We start from the raw sequence: 18,775 nt of genomic DNA, 5'->3' as shown, positions 1-18,775 counted from the left end.
CCATGCTTACATACTGAACACATTTGAAAAGATCAATACACTATGGTAAAGTGGAGAGAGCCGAGTTAAAGTGTGACCTCCATCACATTCTGGCTGTGGGCCCCTCACAAGTCATTTGAACTCTCCATGTCCCAGGTGAGAGCAGATGTTGATTTTCACTCAGAGGGGATGCCTCCCCAGGAGCTGTTGGCCCTGTTCAGACCCCTCTGTGAGGCAGCAGTGAAGACTAGTTCATGTGTCAGCATGCTGCCTGACTTTCTAGGGGTGGGCCATATTGGAAAACAAAATGACTTCATCATTCAGCATGTGATGGGGCCCTTCATGAAGGCTCTGGGGAAATGGAAATTTATTTGCATTTTCCAAAGGAGATGAGGACAGGTACATAAGGCTTACTTATGAGATCCTCAAGCAACTAGAATATTCCTTACACCTAGTCTGCCATTATAGACCTGTGGTTAAGATATGGCCCTAAAGCTTAGGGCTGAGAGGCTCTACCACCATGAAACGAGCAATTCAAGAAAGGAGACACAGGTTCTACATTTAACTGGTGTCTCAGTGGGAAACAAAAGCTCAAGTGAAGAAAAAACCATTTATTTCTTACACACAATCTATCCTCCCCTAGGATACAAGACAGCCTAGTATGGAGACCCGAATACCTCTCCTGCTGCTTCCTTCCCATCCCCAGCTGTCTGTCTTGTGGCTCACACCACTGTGGCAGCATATATACACACACACATATCCTACAAGCACTGAGATGCCACAAATGAGGTTTCACCACAGCGGGAGTCTTCTTGCATTTCACTTCAAAATGGGCATTTGTCTGAGGACCCAAGGTGGAGGCTTGGACAGGGTCTGGCCAGCCACTCCTGGGGTTCACCAGAGGGAGAAATTAGGATAAAGAAAGGGTATAGCAAGTAAAAACCATCCCACAGCTAAGCCAAATCAAGTGAAACTTGGATATCACAAATTGGAGGGGGGGAAAAAGAATTAAAACATTAGATATGGAAGGTGGGAAACAGTCCAGGAATCTAGCCATTTATCAGGCCACTGCTCCAAGGGGAGGGGGACAATGTGGCTTTAGACCTCCAGGTCTCGTTTCTCCCCATGCCAGCGCAAAAGTAGACAAGTCACTGTGGTGACCCTTCCGAGGGTGAAACTTCAATTCTGCATGTTACTTTCTGTGTATTATTTCTTTCCTATATCGTGAACGATCCAAATGAGACTGTTCCAAAGAGAAGAGTCGAGAACAGCGAGTACGGGGGGACTAGGTCAGTCCTTTGCAACTGCTCATGCATAACTGGAAAGTATGCTTCAAGATTTGCCCTGACCAATGCACTTCCATATGGAATTAGTCCAGTGTCTGTGGGCCATGCCGCTGCCCATTCACGGGGGAGGATGGCTGTATTTCCCCTGAGTTTACTCATTTAAAGAACAGGTACTGAGGAGAGAAGCTTGTGCGCTAGGCTTTCCGCTCCCTTGGGACCAGATCCAAATGGCCCAAGGCTAAGTTAGAAGCAGCATTTTAGGCTCTAGACCTATAACTAAGTTTCTACATTTTTTTTCCCCCAGAGCCAGGTGGACCCCAGCAGGATGGTGCTAATACTTGAATTGTTGCACCGCTTCCATTTCCGGGCCTCCCGCCTCCAGTTCCTCTGAGCCCCACATCGGGGCTGCTCCTCAATGGTTAGGCAACTGGAGAAATGGAGGGCAGGCACGTCTCTCCTGCGGCTTCAGGGACCCCTGATGGCTCCGCTTTCTGCCGGGCTCCTGGAAGACAGGGGTCACATGACCTGGGTGTATGGCAGAACTCTCTGGGAGTTAACCTGCGGGTGGAATACAAGACGAAAGAGAATAAGTCATTTGGCTGGTGTGACTATGTGTGCCACGGTTGGAGTCAGAACAGGTTAGCAGAAGCCAAGGATGGCCCCTGGGAGAAGTGATATTCACATGAAAAGAATCAGCAGGGGAACAGGCTACAATATTGGAAGCGGTGATCAGTGCCAGCAGGTCAGAGGGAAAGCCGCTATGTGGACCCTCCTCACATAAAGCTGCTGCGGTCAGAGTCCACAGAGGCATGTGGCGAAGCAGCAAAGCCGGTACCACGCGGCTCCACTATTGCCCAACCCTGACATTTTGCAGATGAGGAATGAGAAGTTCTGGAAGCCTGGGGTCATGCAGCTCGTTAGTGGCAGTGCCAGATCTATAAAGAGCCCGTCTCTCAGCCTCGGCTCTCCTTACCCTACTCTACAATCCCTCCCATTCCTTAGCAGTGAGATCGCTGATTAGTACCCTCTATTTGGAGCAAAAGGATAGAAAGGCAATTAGCATCTAAGGCGCAAATTAAGAAGAAAACATCTCGCAGGGGAGAAGAGACAGAGCCATGCCCACCACTTCAGTGAGAGCAACTTCTCCTCTCTCTTTGACATAGGCATAGAAAATTGTGGGGACTTCAGAGAACATCAAAAAGAACCCTTTATTTTATAGAGGCAGAATGAGTCTAGGGAGGTTGAATGATCTGTACCCTCCTTGAAGGGCTAGTGACAGAGTTAGAATTAGAATCCAAGTCTCACAACTGCCTGCTAGTCAAATACCCTTCCCATGGCACCACAAAAGACTGATCATGGCAGAGATAAGAGGAAGCAAGCTGGGAAAAAAACCAACAGGCTTGAGAGGCTGTTTGTTGTTACCTTTGCTAGGAGAGGGATGAAGCTTTACATAATTAATCTTGGAAGTATTCTTCTTAAGGGTCTCAGGAGAGAAAGGGATTGTCCGAGAAAGAAAGAAGGGATGTTAGCAAGAAAAAAGAATGGAGTCCTTCCCTATTCCCACCCCTCTGAAGATGGTCTTCACACCAGGTGACCACTTGCAGATCCTTAGAGTAACGTTATTGGGACGTGGGTTGGCAGTACTTTGTCCATCTGCACACATGGATGTTTTTAAGTTATTTCTTCTACTTCTTTTAGAGGCTTCAAATTCAAATTCTCTTTGGAGAAGGATGTTCTCCCAGTTATCCTCACACCTTCATACTTTTTTAGTTTTTTGTTTTTACTACAACAGTATATGTGTGATTGTACATAGATAACTTATATCAGATAGCTTTCCATCTTGGGGAGGAGAGAAGGAAGGGGGGATGGGAGAACAATTTGGAACTAAAAATCCTATGGAAAAAAATGTTGGAAACTATCCTTACATGTAACTGAAAAATAATAAAATACTTTTATTTTTAAAAAAACAACAGTATATGTGCATTTAGAATTATTTTCCTTAAGTCACTCCCTGTTTTAAGTTTCACGTACTATCCTAGTCTCTTTGGAATAAGATTTAAGAGATCCCATTTGAAATTTTTCATAAAGAAATTTATAGAAAAACCCTCTTCCTCCTTAAAGGGAAAAGTTAAAGGTATAAGGGACCCAAGTAATGTAATCTTTGTGCCTCTTGCTCTTCTCTGATCACAACCTTTTATTATTCAGATGGAAAGTAGATGAAATGGAAAAAAAAAAAAAACCTGATGGGAAAGCTATTTGCCAATGCTATTCTAGGACAGATCTGTCAGAGATCCCATTCCCTCTCCATCTCCCTTTTCTTGAGTTTTGTTCACTCTGGCTAGCCGGCCTAATTACTTTTTTCTTTCTTTCTTTCTTTCTTTCTTTCTTTCTTTCTTTCTTTCTTTCTTTCTTTCTTTCTTTCTTTCTTTCTTTCTTTTCTTTCTTTCTTTCTTTCTTTCTTTCTTTCTTTCTTTCTTTCTTTCTTTCTTTCCTTCTTTCTCTTTGTGTGGGGCAATGGGGGTTAAGTGACTTGCCCAGGGTCACACAGCTATAAGTGTCAAGTGTCTGAGGCTAGATTTGAACTCAGGTCCTCCTGAATCCAGGGCCAGTGCTTTATCCACTGTGCCACCTAGCTGCCCCTAAGCTGGTCTAATTTCTACCCATCCCACCCTCCCCAAGTCTTACCCACCAAGCTTGACAAACACCAGCCACTCTTGCCAAAGGAAAGAGTCAAAGATGTTCTGATGTTTCTTTAGCTTCCTCCCTCCCTTCTCCCTATGGTTCCCACAAAACCATGATCGCTTACATTCCCTGTTCTTCCAGGTTGGAACTGAATTGCATTTCTTCGGATATCAAGCTTAAAGTGAAAAGGGGGTGATGGAAATGAAGAATAGAGAAGAGCATGAGTGAGGTTAACAATGTAAGATGGCACAGAAGTGACAAAGAAATAGGAAGCAGAACATCGGCCCCCCCTGTGATGATTGCTAGTGGTGGAAGCATCCTGGTGGCCTTCAAAGCTAGACTGGGGCCTTTGGTGGCCACCTGGTTACAGGTGATGGATGAGGTGGTAGTGATTAGCTGGAAGAGCCAGCCACTGCGGTTCTCTTACCTCAAGATTTGTCCTTGCCTTCTTCAAAACATCATGTGTCCTAGTTACTGGAATGATAAGAAGGCAAAAATCAGAAGAGCCTGCTGACGACTCCCTTGGCTTTGCATGCAAAGCAGATGTGCTTTGTAGATGTGCTTCTCTGGTTTACCTTGCCTAGGTCAATTCCGTTTCTCTCATTCATGATTTCTGTCCATGAGAATCCCTTCACTGTTCTTGCCTGACTATTCCCCAATCCCAGATTATCCACACTGGCCACTACAGCTAAATCCACTGCTGAAATGGTGCTTAAGGAAGTCATGAGACCATGTTGACCCTGCTCCACATTTATACACTTTAATCTCCACTGGGCCCATGTATTTCAAAGCAGTCTTTTTATTATTCTCTGAACGACTCTCTGCTCCAAGGACTCTCCATAGAGACTCTTCTTTGAAACTTCTCTTCCTCAGCCTTCCACAGAACCCTTCCCCCTCATCTCTTCAGTAGAATACCTTGTCTCAACTTTACTAATAAAAGAGGCCATTCACCTCTACTCTCTTTATCAAAATGCCCCTGATTTATTTCCCTCGTTTCCTCCTTTATTCAAATCTTTGATGAAGACATGACCCTTCTCATAAAGAATGACTTCTATCTGTACCCTTCATCCCATCCTCTCCTATCTCTTTTTTTCTCTCCTGTCTCTTTTGACAGCCATCCCGTCTTTCTCATCTATAATCTATCCCTATCCTCCTCCAGTGCTTACAAACTCCCTATCTTTAAAATACACACACAGAGAAACACACAGAAACACAAAACAAAAACCCTCACTTTACCCAATTAAAAATACAAAAACAAACATACAAACAAAAAACAGGGCAGCTAGGTGGTACAGTGGATAAAGCATCAGCCCTAGATTCAAGAGGACCTGAGTTCAAATCCGGCCTCAGACACTTGATACTTACTAGCTGTGTGACCCTGGGGAAGTCATTTAATCTTCATTGCCTTGGGGGAAAAAACCTTCTCACCTAAAACCCCCTTTTCAATCTATAATCCTATATTCCCATTTTTTCCCAGCCAGCTTCTAGAGAGGGAAAACCAAAACCAAAACCCACAACCTATATACCTTGCCTCTATTTCCTCTTCTCTTACTCCTAATCCTTTTGCAAACTAGATTCTGACCTTATCACTCAATGGAGAATGCACTCTCCAAAGTTATCAATGGTCTCTTACCTGCTATATCCAATGACCTTTTCTCAATCCTCCTCTATTTTGACCTCCTTGTAGCACTCGATATTTGTCTTTTCCTGGCTACTCCATCCTCTTTGGGTTTTTCATTTTATTGCTTTCTCATTTCTCCTCCTACCTGACTTTTTCTTAGTCTCCTTTGCTGGATCGTCATCTGTGTTCCATTCCCTGACCATGGATAAGCATAAAAGATCAGTCCTGGATCCTCTTCTCTTCCCTTTCTAGGCTAACTCATTAGCCCCTGTGGGTTTAATTTCCACCTCTCTCTATACAGCCCTAATACATATAGCTCCTGAGCTACATCACCAACTACCTATTGGGCATTTTAAATTTGATGTCGTCCTGTAGGTATCCCAGTCTCAACATGTCCAAAACAAGAATTTATGTTTCCCAATAACCCATCCCTCTCTGCCCAAATTCCCTCTTTCTGTTGAGGATACTGGACTATCTTTCCAGTCATCCAGGTTTACAATCTCAGTGCCATCCTTGACTCTTCGCTCACCCTCATTCCCCATAATCAATCTCTCCATTTACATGACCATACTCTTCATTTCAAACCCCCTGACCTCTTGCATGGACAATTATAACAGCCTCCTGTTTGGTTCTTCCTACCTCCAGTCTCTCTCTTGTCCAATCTATCTTAACACACAGTTCCCAAAGCGATATTCCTAAAGCACAGGTTTGGCCATCTCCCTCTCCTGCTCAAGAAGCTCCCATCACTCCCTATTGCTTATAGGATAGAAAACAAATTCTTCTAGCACTTAAGGCTCTTCTCAACCTAGCCCAAATCTATACTTTCGAGTCCTATTACACATTATTCCTCTTCATACACTGTTACGATTCAGCCAGACATTTCTGCAGGTGTCATACATTTTGTCTTTTTCATGTGCACTTCTACAGTTTTCCCTATATTTGGATGCCTTCTCTTCACCTCCATCTCTTAGAATTCACATCTTACTTCAAACCTTGGCTCAAGTACCACTTCCTATATGGGGCTTGTCCTTATCCTCTTCCCCTCTACCCCCAGTTGTTAGTACATCTGCTTTGGGAGCCAAGATAGTGGAGGAAAGGCAGTGACTCCTCCGAGCTCTCCCCCAATTCCCTCCAAATACCTTCAAATAATGCCATAAGACAATTCCTAGAGTAGCAGAACATCCCCCTTACCAGATCATTTTCTATTTACTTGGTATCAATTTTGTATCTATTATATGTACACTTTAAAAAAAAACAACACTGATAGAATGTAAGCTGCCAGAGGACAGGGACATTTATTTCTATCTTTGTATTTCCAGTGTCCCGCATATTGCCTGACAAATAATACACCTGTTGATTGATTAGACATAATGCACAGGAGGTATGGGGACATCAGAAAAGCTCCTTCCACAGACCCATTCATGTAATGGATCCTCTCTGGTCTCCGTGGTTACTGGACATCTAGCAGAAGGGCAGGGACATGTAGAAACAAATGACTTCTCCTTTTCCACCTTACTTCCCCAATCCCCCTTGATCCCGAGAAGTGCTGGCTGGGAACACCTACATTGGTTGATAATGAACTGCTCCATGCTCTCCTTCAGCCGGTTGGCTGTCTTTAGGTGTTCATTTGTTCTCTGTAGGAGATTCTCTTGCTCAGACAATTTGGATTTCAGCTCTAGAATTTCTCCTTTCATCGACTCCTCCTACATAAAAGATGAGGGTTTTAGGGTTTTTTTTGTCAGTTGTTAGAATGCCTACAGTACCACAAGCTATGCAATTGTCAAAGCCCAAAGCAGGATTCTACACCCTTCTCAGCTGTGACTCTTGGATGATTTCCTTCTATTACAGCCAGCAACACCTTTTTGCTTTCCAAACAAAGCCTGGTTCTCTAGCGATCGGATTTCACAAGGGTGGGGATGTAACACATCTAAAGCAAGTGTACCAGTAAACTGGGAGCCTGAATGAAATAAGGCATGTCAGAATCTTAATTTAAAAGACTTGGAATCTTTTTCTTCTTCACAATTATTAGGGTTCTTTGACATTGTTTGCATGGTTACGGTGTCATTACATGAAGGGTGAGCATTCATTAAATATTTGTTAATGTATTCAACAACTGGGAGGGTGAATGGATTGGGGAAATTTTGCATGTTTAGGCTGATCAAAATTTGCCAAATCTCATGAAAAACAATTGTTAAAAAGTCTCAAAGGAGGCTAAAGAAATTGTCTGTAGCTAGATCTAGGACATTAATCCAATGTCCAGCCCCTGTAAGGAGGAGAAAGGGGATACTGGACTCTAGAGATTTTTAAAAATTTTTTTGCAGGGCAATGAGGGTTAAGTGACTTACCCAGGATCACACCAGCTAGTAAATGTCAAGTGTCTGAGGCTGGATTTGAAGCCAGGTCCTTCTGAATCCAGGGCTGGTGCTTAATCCACTGTGCTACCTAGCTGCCCCCCCTGGACTCTAGAGATTTTTTAGCTCAGGGGCCCTTAACTTTTTTTTTTGTGGCATGGAATGGACCCCCTCTGTCAATCTGGTGAAGCTGATGGACTCCTTTCTCAGAGTGTATGTCACCTTACAATCATAATTGAAGAGCATGCGAAATTTCAAGTTAGTAGAAATAAAGTTGTAATTTTTTTTTTCATCCACGTTCATGGACTCCTTGAAATATGTCCACCAGCCCCCTCCCAGGTTAAGAAACCCTGTTCTAGCCTGAAAGTCAGGCTTGAGCTCAGAAAAGATCTGTTGGTATGACTGTCAATGTCTCACACCTTCCCCACCTCCTCCCCCAGAATCCTAAGATTCCAAAGACAAGCCAGGCTTCCAGTGGCTGTGCCTGGGAAACCCTATGACTTAGTAATGCCATCTTGTGATTATGTCAGACTACTGACACAGTACTGATGGCTGCAATGGAAGAGTTTAGTGGAAGTTAAGATGCTAGATCTGTAGTCAGGAAGAGCTGAGTTCAGAGACTTACTAGCTGTGTGACCTTGGCCAAGTCATTTAACCTCTGTCTGCCTCAGTTTCTTCATCTGCAAGGGCCATTGTGAGGATCAAATGAGATAATATTTGTAAAAGGCTTAGAAGGGGGCAGCTAGGTGGTACAGTGGATAAAGCACCAGTCCTGGATTTATGAGGACTTGAGTTCAAATCTGGCCTCAGACACTTGACACTTACTAGCTGTGTGACCCTGGGCAAGTCACTTAACCCTCATTGCTCTGCCCAGAAACAAAAAGGCTTCATAGTCTTTAAAGTGCTATACATAAATGCTGGCTATTGTTATCATTAATGGAGAATGAGGAATGGTGAATGGCTTTTTTTTTTTTTTGCTGTAGAAAAGTCCAATGGAAAAAGTAGTAGCACATCTTAATATCTCCAGGGGTATGTCATTTCAGTATTTCCCAAACTCTTTCTGCTTCTCTGGCTGAGTAGCTCATCAATCCATATGGAGCTGCCTATGGGGAACCCAAGCCAGAAAGCCCTGTCTCCCTAACCAGAGTCCTCTACATTCACACTCCCTCTCCTAACACTAGTTCTCAGAGGTTCCCTCTCCTCTTGGGGGAACAACACTTCAATCTGTCCTGAAACGTGAGCTGTATCCCTCCGGGCTCTTACCACTTTCCCCTGCTGTGCCAAGCTGTGGGAGGTGGGTAGGGCTGCTCTCCAGAACATGGTGAGGAGAGAAGCAGACTCCTCCAAGATCTGGTGCAGGGTGCTGGTGCTGCCGCGGAGCTGCTGGATGCTTCCAGAGGCAAGAACCTAGTAAAGGAGAGGAGGCAAACGCGCTTTTAACATTTGAACGTGTTCTGGCTAAGAGAATAGAATATCTTTGACCCCTAAAATCCTTTCCTGATTGGATAACCCAGAATATACAACCTTGAGTAATGGCTTCCCTGTCAAGAGAGGATCGATTTGCTTCTAATTCTCTGCCTCTGATGGAAATTTCCTGCTATTCTTAGAGACAGCCAGTGGAGCAGTAGGTAGAGAGACTGGAGTCAGGAAGAACAGAGTTCAAATCCAGCTTCAGACGCTTACTTGCTTTTGGACCCTATTTTTAACCTCTATTTGCCCCTTCATCTGAAAAATGAAGTAACATAGCATCTACCTCCCAGCATTGTTGTAAAGATCAAAGGAGATGTTTGTGAAAATAAAATTTTAAAATGCTTAGCACAGTGCCCGGCACATCCTTGTTCCCTTCCCTTCTTCTCCAGTTATGTCTCTTTCATCTGTCCCCATATCACCTCTCTCCTCCTACTCCCCTAGCCTCCTTGGCTATTGAGGCTCAGCTGCCTCAGGACATTATCACCCTCCTCCTCTTAAGTATTCAGTGAAGATGAGTTATGTATATGTCAGGGTTTATAGTGGCCATAAATTCAGGAACCCCAGGTTTTATTCCTGGCTTGTCACCTAATTGATGAGCAACTTGGATTTGGTCACAATGTTGAATGTCTTTGCCATCCTATGTCTATACAATAGAGATTGAGCAAGTTGTTGTTGTTGTTTGTCCTTTCTCAGAGGACCATGACATTGGAAGGTGATGTCATGACTTGCAATGAATTGGATTTAAGTAAGGCAGGGCTATGCAAAGTCACCAGCCTCACTCACTCCTCCAGAGCCATCTGGGTCCAGTGGCAAGATATACATCAGGATGACTGGAAATGGCCCCATGCAGTGGGAGACTTTGGCTTTTTAAAGCTAAAGTCTTTTCCTGGTCTCAGTTTGTTTGAGGCAATATCCATTCAGTGATTAAGGCTAGGTAAGAAGTGAAGCAAAGAATGGCCTCCTTTACCTAGTCAAAATAAACAAATAAATGAATGGAGAAAGGAAGAAAGAAAGAAGGAAGGAAGGAAGGGAGGGAGGGAGGCAGGGAGGAAGTGAGAGAGAAAAGAAAGAAAGAGAGAGAGAGTCTGGGAGGGGAAGTCAAGTATTTCCCACCTCAAGTCAACAGTCAATGAGTGTTGCATAAAATTTGTAATGACAAAGACGTTTGTTTCCTTCCTTCCTCTCTTCTTTTTTTTTTCTTTTATGCATCTTCATTGACATTTTATGAGTTATGTTAATCCTCTACAAAATGTTTGCATCTGATCTCTGTACTCAATTTACTTCAAGGCAGTCCTTATTAACAACATAGACTCACACCCTAGACTTCACTTGCCATTGTAGCAATTCCTAGCCCTGGATTATTCCCTGTCACCCTTCCTTCCAAACTACTTCCAATCAATGTTGACTATTTCACAGGAAGATCTCTTACTGTTTCTCTCTCCTCTCTCTCCCCCTCTCTCTGTCTCTTTCCATCTCCTCCTCCTCTTCTCTCTCTCTCTCTCTGTCACTCCCTCTCTCTGTCTGTCTCTGTCTCTGTCTCTCTCTCTCCTCCTCTTCCTCCTCCTCCTTCTCCCCCCCTTCTTATTTTTATCAGTTACCTCTGTCTTTTACAACATGGTCATTTCTGGATGCCCCCATATTCACCAGCACTCTTATGAATACCTAGCCTCCCATGTGACAAAGACAAACAATTCAACAGAACTACCTAAAGTGTGATCATGCCTGAAAGCATATGCAATATTCTATAACTGTAATGCCCCACCTCTCCAACTTAACTTTCCCCAGAGACAATATTGTTCATTGTAACTGCCAGTGTTTGGAGTTTCATTTTCAGTTTCTATCACTGTAGTCTTTGTGTTGCTTTCCTGGTTCTGCTTTTAAAAAACATTTTTATTTAAAGTTTTGAGTTCCAAATTCTATCCCTCCTTTCCTCCCTCCCCTCTCCCTTCTCTGAGGTGGTAAGCAATCAGATATAGGTTATACAAGGGCAATTATGTGAAATATCTCTATATTAGTCATTTTTGTATAAAAAGACTCGAATGAAAGAAAAAGATGAAAGAAAGAAGGTAAAAATAGCATGCTCCAGTCTCTATTCAAACAGTATCAGTTCTTTCTCTGGAGGTGGATAGTATGCTTCATCATTAGTCCTTTAGCATTGTCTTTTTCCTGGTTCTGTTTAATTATCTCTGCATCAGTTCATACAAGTCTTCCCATGTTTCTCTGAATATCTTGTAGTCATCACTTCTTTTTTTTTTTTCCATCACTTCTTATGGTTAAAAAATATTCCATTATATTCATAGTAAATTATTCCCAATTAATGTACACCCATTCCAGGTCTTTGCTAAAATAAAAAAATGCTATGATAAACAGAACAATAGTGTATTTGGGAGGTTTTATCTCCTCGGGGTTATATGTCCAGACATGGGAATTCTAGGATAAAAAGTGATAAGTAGTTTAGTCACTTTTCTCACATAATTCCAAATTAATTTCCAGAATTCTTGGACCAATTTATAGCGCTATGAACAATGTCTCAGTGTATCTAACTTTCCACAGCCTTTTTAACACTAGTTCCACTTTGTGTCATCATTTATAATCTGATAGATGTGAGGTGAGACTCCAGACTTGTTTTAATTTGTATTTCTCTTATTAGTCATTTGATGGTTATTAATAGTTTTAAGTTCTTCTTTTGAAAACTAATCATATCCTTTCACCTTGTAAGAAAATAATGGGGTTTGCCAATGCCCAAAGGCCCCAGACTTTGCTAATTAACTCACTTAAAGTTTATTCAATTGAAGCCACACCTGCCTGGCCCTCAGGAGGGTGTGTTCTCAAAGACTGTGAACTCTGACCTCAACATGGGACCACCCTCAAGTCCTGTGAACCAATGGTTTTGGGTGATGCTAACCAATTAGCTTGAAGCTGTGTGGAAGGACTGCCTCTCCTTGGGATGAAGAGGAAGCTTCCATGCTCAATTTGTCCCTCAAATAGGCTGGTGGTGGAGAAATTGAGGAAGAACCAGGCATGGCTGGAACGCTAGGCTAGATAGGTTTTTTCTTAACTTTCTTACCCAGGTGTTCTCTTTTTTTTCTAATAAATGCTTAATGCCCCAAAATTGGTGCTAAAGCTTTCTAAACCCTAGCTAGCTTTCCCTACACTTGGAACAGGAATAAAGTGACCACACATTTATTTTATTTATTTTTTTTTTTTGCGGGGCAATGGGAGTTAAGTGACTTGCCCAGGGTCACACAGCCAGTAAGTGTCAAGTGTCTGAGGCTGGATTTGAACTCAGGAACTCCTGAATCCAGGGCCGGTGCTTTATCCACTGCGCCACCTAGCCGCCCCCAACACATTTAATTTTAAATGTCACAACCCCTTATTTAGTGAGGAATAACCCTTGGTCATAAATGTCTTATTTCATTATATGTCTTGGATGTCAAACTTTCATCAGAGATATTTGATACAGAGATTTCTTCCCCTAGTTGATAGGGTGTTTTGTTTTGTTTTTGCTTATCCTAATTGCATTGGCTTTATTTGTGCTAAAGATTTTTTAATTTACATAATCAAAATGGTCCGTTTTCTTTTTTTATGATCGCCTCTCTCCACTGTTTGATTAAGAATTCTCTCCCTAGCCATAGTTATGAAAGTTATTTCCATTTTCCTCCAATTTTAATGATATGATCTTTTATATTTAGGTTATATATCAATTTGTAACTTACTATGCTATATGGTATAAGATGCTAGTCTAAACTTATTTTTTGCTGAACTGCTTTCCAGTTTTCCTCTCAATACTTGTCAAATACACAGTCCTTGCCTAAAAAAAAAAATGTGTTCCTGGGGTTATTGAACGCTGAACTATTGCATTTGTTTTAGATATTTGCTTATGTAATCAGTTCTCCTGGTCTACGTTTCTGTTTTGTAACCAGTACCAAACAGCTTTGATGATTACTCCAGGAAGACTGGAAGGACTGTTCCCCTTGTATACCTGATTTTTCCTACCATTTCTCTTGAGATTCTAAACCTTTTGTTTCTCAATGTGAATTTGACTGTTTTCTCAAGTTCTCTAAAATAACACCTTGATAGATTTACTGGTATGGCACTAAGTTTGTAACTTAATTTAAACAGTACTATAGTTTTTATTAGGTTGATAGAGCTCAATTATGGAGCACTGAATATCTCTCCAATTATTTGAATTTTTCTTTATTTTTATTGAGTGGTTTGTAATTGTGTTTGAGTGTAAATACATACAGATGTGTGTGTGTGTGTGTGTGTGTGTGTGTGTGTGTGTGTGTGTCTTGGTAGATTGACTCCAAAGTATTTTATTCATTTTGTAGTTATTTTGAGTAGGATTTCTCTATCAATTCTTTCTGGTTTTTATTATTGCTATGTAAAAATGCTAGAGAAGAGTGGATTTATTTTGTATTCTTTTTTTTGCAGGGCAATGAGGGTTAAGTGACTTCCCCAGCGTCACACAGATAGTGTCAAGTGTCTGAGGCCAGATTTGAACTCAGGTCCTCCTGAATCCAGGATTGGTGCTTTATCCACTGCAACACCTAACTGCCCCTTATTTTGTATTCTTATTGAAGCTACTAATTGCCTCATTTAATGTGCTGATTTACTCAAGTCTTTAGTCTACAAATAAGAAATTTCATCTCTTCTTCATTAATACTTGTGCCTTTATTTCTAATGTCTTATTGCTAAACACCATAATTTATAAAACAGTGTCAAATAATAAAGCCTAGGAGCAGCTGGGTGGCGCAGTGGATAAAGCACCGGCCCTGGATTCAGGAGGACCTGAGTTCAAAACCCAGCCTCAGACATGTGATACTTACTAGCTGTGTGACCCTGGGCAAGTCACTTAACCCTCATTGCCCTGCAAATAAATAAATAAACAAACAAACAGATAGATAGATAGATAAATAAGTAAGTAAATAAGTAAATGAATAGATAAATGAATGAATGAATGAATGAACAAATGAATAAATAAATGGAGGGGAAAATAAAGCCTGTGCGTTATCCTTGCATTTATTAGGGAAACTAATGTCTCCCTATTGGAACAATGTGAACTTTTGATATTGTATGCATATACTGTGATCATATTTTAAAAGACCCTTACTGTACTTTTTAAGATTTTTAGCACAAACAGGTGCTTTTTTCCCAAAGGCTTTTTCTATATCCATTGATACAATCATGTGCTTTCTATTTTTAATGTAATTATGTTAACTGATTTCCTAATGTTAAAGCATCCTTGCTTTTCTAGTAGAAAGACAAGTTGTTTGGGGGGGTTTGTTTTAATTTTTTTTATATTTCTGCATTAGTCATGTTGTGAAAGAAGAATCAGAACAAAAGGGAACAACCTCAAAAAAGAAAAAACAAAAACAAAAGTAGAAACAGTACAGAAACACAACCTGTTAATAGAAAATAACTTTTTTGAATATTTTGCTGTAGTCTTTTTGCTAGATTTTTATTTAAAATTTTTTGCATCAATATTCACTAGTTATAGACATATTAGATAATTATTATATATTATATTATTTATATATATGTAAAATCTCTTTCACTCAAACAATTTTTCAAAGCCTGTCTTCTCTGTGAACCTTCTATTGCTCCATGTAAATGTGAAGATTCCACCATTACTTTCTCTGACCTTCCACTCTGTGCTTAGAATGAACTTACTCATAACCTGTTAGGATGTCAATACATCCATATAGCCTCAATGTTTGTACTTTGTCATTTGTGTCTTTCACGCAGTCCCGAGCACCAAGTTTGGCGCTTTTTAAACACTGATCTCTAGGACACTAGCTTCTTTGTAAACTTAAAGCAGTGAAACAACAAGGTGAGAAAATATGAGGACTTCTATAGTTGAAACAATATATGCTCCAAAGAGGAGCCAGAAAGGAAATGGTGTGATATGGAGGCAGCTGACCCAAGGAATGGCTAAGAGAAGACAGAGGAACCAGCAGAAATCAGGAAGCCTAGAGGAAAAGAAGAAATGTTGGGAAATGAGAGAGGAGGAGAACCCAGAGGTGAGAAGAAAGGGATGAGAAAAGGGGGGTTGTTTTCTAAGAGTCAACGATCTGATTACCTCAGTGCCTTGGGCTTCCAGGGCAGGTGAACTGAGAGTAACCTGCATGAGAGAGACCATCTTATCAACCAGAACTTTCCCTTCCAGGATCTGCTGCTTCAGAGCACTATAGTCATCGATGTGGCCAATCATGTGGCGGCCATGCTTGTTGGCAAATGAACCATCCGGAGCATCCCCCTCCAGCATGGGCGGGGTCTTCCTTCCTGGGGACACATCCAAACTCAATTCTGAAAAGCAAGATAAAGCGCATTTCAAAGCTTAGCCACATTACTCGTCACTCTGAAATCACTCAGTCCTTTAGTTTAAGAGACAAAAGACCAAACAGGAAAAGATGCTGGCAATGAAAAGGTCATCTCTGGGAAATGTCCAGCAGTAAGTTGAGGCAATTTATTCTAATCTTGTTGATATCTTCTTTTTCAATTCCTTATCTTGTACTGTCTAACAGTAGTGATATTATCAGGTAGTCAGATATAATTATAGTTGGTGAATAAAAGCAATGAAGAAAACTAGGTATAATAAACAGTCTGGAAACAGAAAAAGCAAAAATAAAGGAATCTTGATTACCTTGTGTTCTCCTGCAAATGGAGGGGCAGTGTGGAATAGTGATTAGAAGGTTAGTATTGGGATCAAAAAGACCTGGTGAAATCCTGCTTCTGATACATAAAAGCCACATGACCTGAGATGAGCAACGTAACCTCTCAGTGACTGCAATAACTCTCCAAGAATTACAGATGAATTGCTGATCTACATTGATTCTATTTTTTTTTCTTTTTTTCTTTTTTTGAGGGGTAATGAGGGTTAAGTGACTTGCCCAGGGTCACACAGCTATTAAGCGTCAAGTGTCTGAGGCCGGATTTAAATTCAGGTCCTCCTGAATCCAGGGCCGGTGCTTTATCCACTGCACCACCTAGCTGCCCCCAATCTATATTGATTCTACATCAATTTCTACATCACTGGATTTAGTGATCCAGATTAGAGGGAAAAAAATTGTAAAACTTGCAGGATTAGAGGATTTCAGGTAATACTAAAGAGGAAAAAAAAAAACCCATAATGGTGGAAAATCCTTTCCAGGGGGGCAGCTAGGTGGCACAGTGGATAGAGCACTGGCCCTGGAGTCAGGAGGACCTGAGTTCAAATCTGGCCTCAGACACTTAACACTTACTAGCTGTGTGACCCTGGGCAAGTCACTTAACCCCAATTGCCTCACTAAAAAAAAAAAAAAGAAAAGAAAATCCTTTCCAGGGAGTGTACTGGGTAATGACAATGACAAGTGGGGCTTAGAGCAAAGACCCACATGGGGTCGTGTAACTGAATGTGGGGGGTCATGAAAAATTTGGCAGTAAATGTTTGATTTGCATACCTATTTTTTATACCTCTACCCAGGAATGTGTAAAAATTTCTCAGGCAAAAAGGGGTAGTGAGGGCAAAAAGTTTAAGAAGCCCTGGCTTAGAGCATCAGAGCAAACCACAATGCAGACAGTCTGCACACAGATAGTCAGGCTATAACTATATCCATAATATTCCCCCTCACAATTTTCCTCAGTGGTCATATTTTTACCTTTTGTTCTCTTGAATGGGGAGGTCTCTGGATCAAGAGCGCTGGATGTGACTGTGGAGAAGACTGAAGCTGGAATATTCATGCCAACGTCCCGAACTGGAGGGGAAGAAATTGAATCTGCACCAGAAAGATAACCATCACCATCAGTGTTGCCAAAATGTGCTTTACCAAACATTGGCAAATCTAGTCTTTGCCTCCTAAACAAGTCTAACTCAGTAATCAGACACTCTATCTAGACAAGACACATGTGTATGTGTACGTGTGTACATGTGTGTGTAGTGGGGGAGCAGAAACAAAGAGAAAAGGCAGAGATAGAGACATATAGAACATGGAGACAAACAGAGAAATCCAGAGCAGATATATCCTACTGCCAGTGAGTCTTATGTGCCTTGGGGTGGCCCCCCAAAAACAGATTTCTAGACCAGCATGCACACACACACACGTGCTCTCTCTCTCTCTCTCTCTCTCTCTCTCTCTCTCTCTCTCTCTCTCTCCCGTCTCCCTTCCTCCTCCTCCTCCTCTCTCTTTCCTCTCTTGCTCTGCTTCCCTATTGATAGATGTATAAATATAGACATATGTGTCTGTATATGTAGGAGTATTTTTAAAGGCCTATTGTTTCATTATAACAAAGGTCTATTGCTTTATGAATTATGGGCCTGTCACACTCTTGTGAAAGGCTCTTTTAGAGGAGTTCCCAAACTACTGGAACTAGAAACTGGAAGCCAGTTGCTCTTTTCTTTAAAAACAAAAATTTCTTATATTTGAAAAGGATTTCATGGAAAAACAATTGCTAGACTAAATATGGGGAATGAAAGCCCCATTCTGCTCACCAAATCTGGCATGGAAGCTTCATGGCATGTGAAGGGTATTGGGGGATAGATAGGTAGGTAGGTAAATGGATGGATTTATGAATGGATGGATGGATGGATGGGTAGTTAAGTAGTAGGTAGGGAGGGAGATAGGTGATAGATTAGATAGATAGGTAGATAGATAAGTAGATAGATAGGTAGATAGGTAGATAGATAGATAGATAGATAGATAGATAGATAGATAGATAGATAGATAGATAGATAGATGGATGGATGGATGGATGGGTAGTTAAGTAGTAGGTAGGTAGGGAGATAGGTGATAGATTAGATAGATAGGTAGATAGATAAGTAGATAGATAGATAGATAGATAGATAGATAGATAGATAGATAGATAGATAGATAGATAGATAGATAGGTGATAAGTAATAGGTGATAGATAAGTAGGTAGATAAGTAAATAGATAAATGTTTACATTTTTTACACACACACACACACAAATTTTAAAAGTATGGGAGAGAGTTCTTGGCAGATAGAAATGGGAGACTGATGAAGACCTACTGGAGAGAGACATGGATGGAGGATCTTCAGAGATATATAACAAAGGGAACAGAGAGTGATTTGCTAGAACTGAGTAGAGGGAAGCCCAGCCTCCTCCAAAGGCTCTCTGTCATGTGTGAGCTGAAGCAGAATTAAGCAAGACAGTGGGCATGAGGCCTAGCTTCTTCCTGGCAGCCAAGGAAAGGAGGCATGAGTACACAGGAGAGAAGAGGGCAGAATCCAACGTGACAATCATCACGTCTTCCCAAGTGGAAGGGCCAAATTTAAATGGGAAGGGTTCATTGGACGGCTCGCCATAATATTGGGGTAAAAAAATGTCACTTCAATTCTCACACAACGGAACAAAACGTAATCAAGGGGAAATCAGGGAAGCAATGC

General features: G+C 41.4%; 1 protein-coding gene across 6 annotated transcripts in view; it reads right to left on the bottom strand.

The window, feature by feature from the left end:
* Positions 1-575: 575 nt before the first annotated feature.
* Positions 576-18,775, bottom strand: part of LOC122754441 (myomegalin-like) — a 125,193-nt gene continuing 106,993 nt past the window's right edge. For 2 of the 6 annotated variants that reach the window (XM_044002865.1, XM_044002861.1), the window contains 6 exons: positions 17,030-17,146; positions 15,472-15,698; positions 9,183-9,326; positions 7,133-7,271; positions 4,375-4,421; positions 576-1,767 (listed from right to left, as the gene is read on the bottom strand). In XM_044002865.1, coding sequence (XP_043858800.1) covers positions 1,678-1,767; positions 4,375-4,421; positions 7,133-7,271; positions 9,183-9,326; positions 15,472-15,698; positions 17,030-17,146 — 764 coding nt within the window. In that variant the 3' untranslated portion in view covers positions 576-1,677. Of the gene's footprint in view, positions 1,824-2,687; positions 2,749-4,374; positions 4,422-7,132; positions 7,272-9,182; positions 9,327-14,831; positions 15,362-15,471; positions 15,699-17,029; positions 17,147-18,775 lie in introns of those variants that run through there. The other 4 variants (XM_044002862.1, XM_044002868.1, XM_044002863.1 and 1 more) reach the window with 4 other exon arrangements.

The sequence above is a fragment of the Dromiciops gliroides genome, chromosome 4 (genome assembly GCF_019393635.1).
Source record: "Dromiciops gliroides isolate mDroGli1 chromosome 4, mDroGli1.pri, whole genome shotgun sequence".
NCBI lineage: Eukaryota > Metazoa > Chordata > Mammalia > Microbiotheria > Microbiotheriidae > Dromiciops > Dromiciops gliroides.
This window is presented reverse-complemented; position numbering and strand designations above follow the sequence as displayed.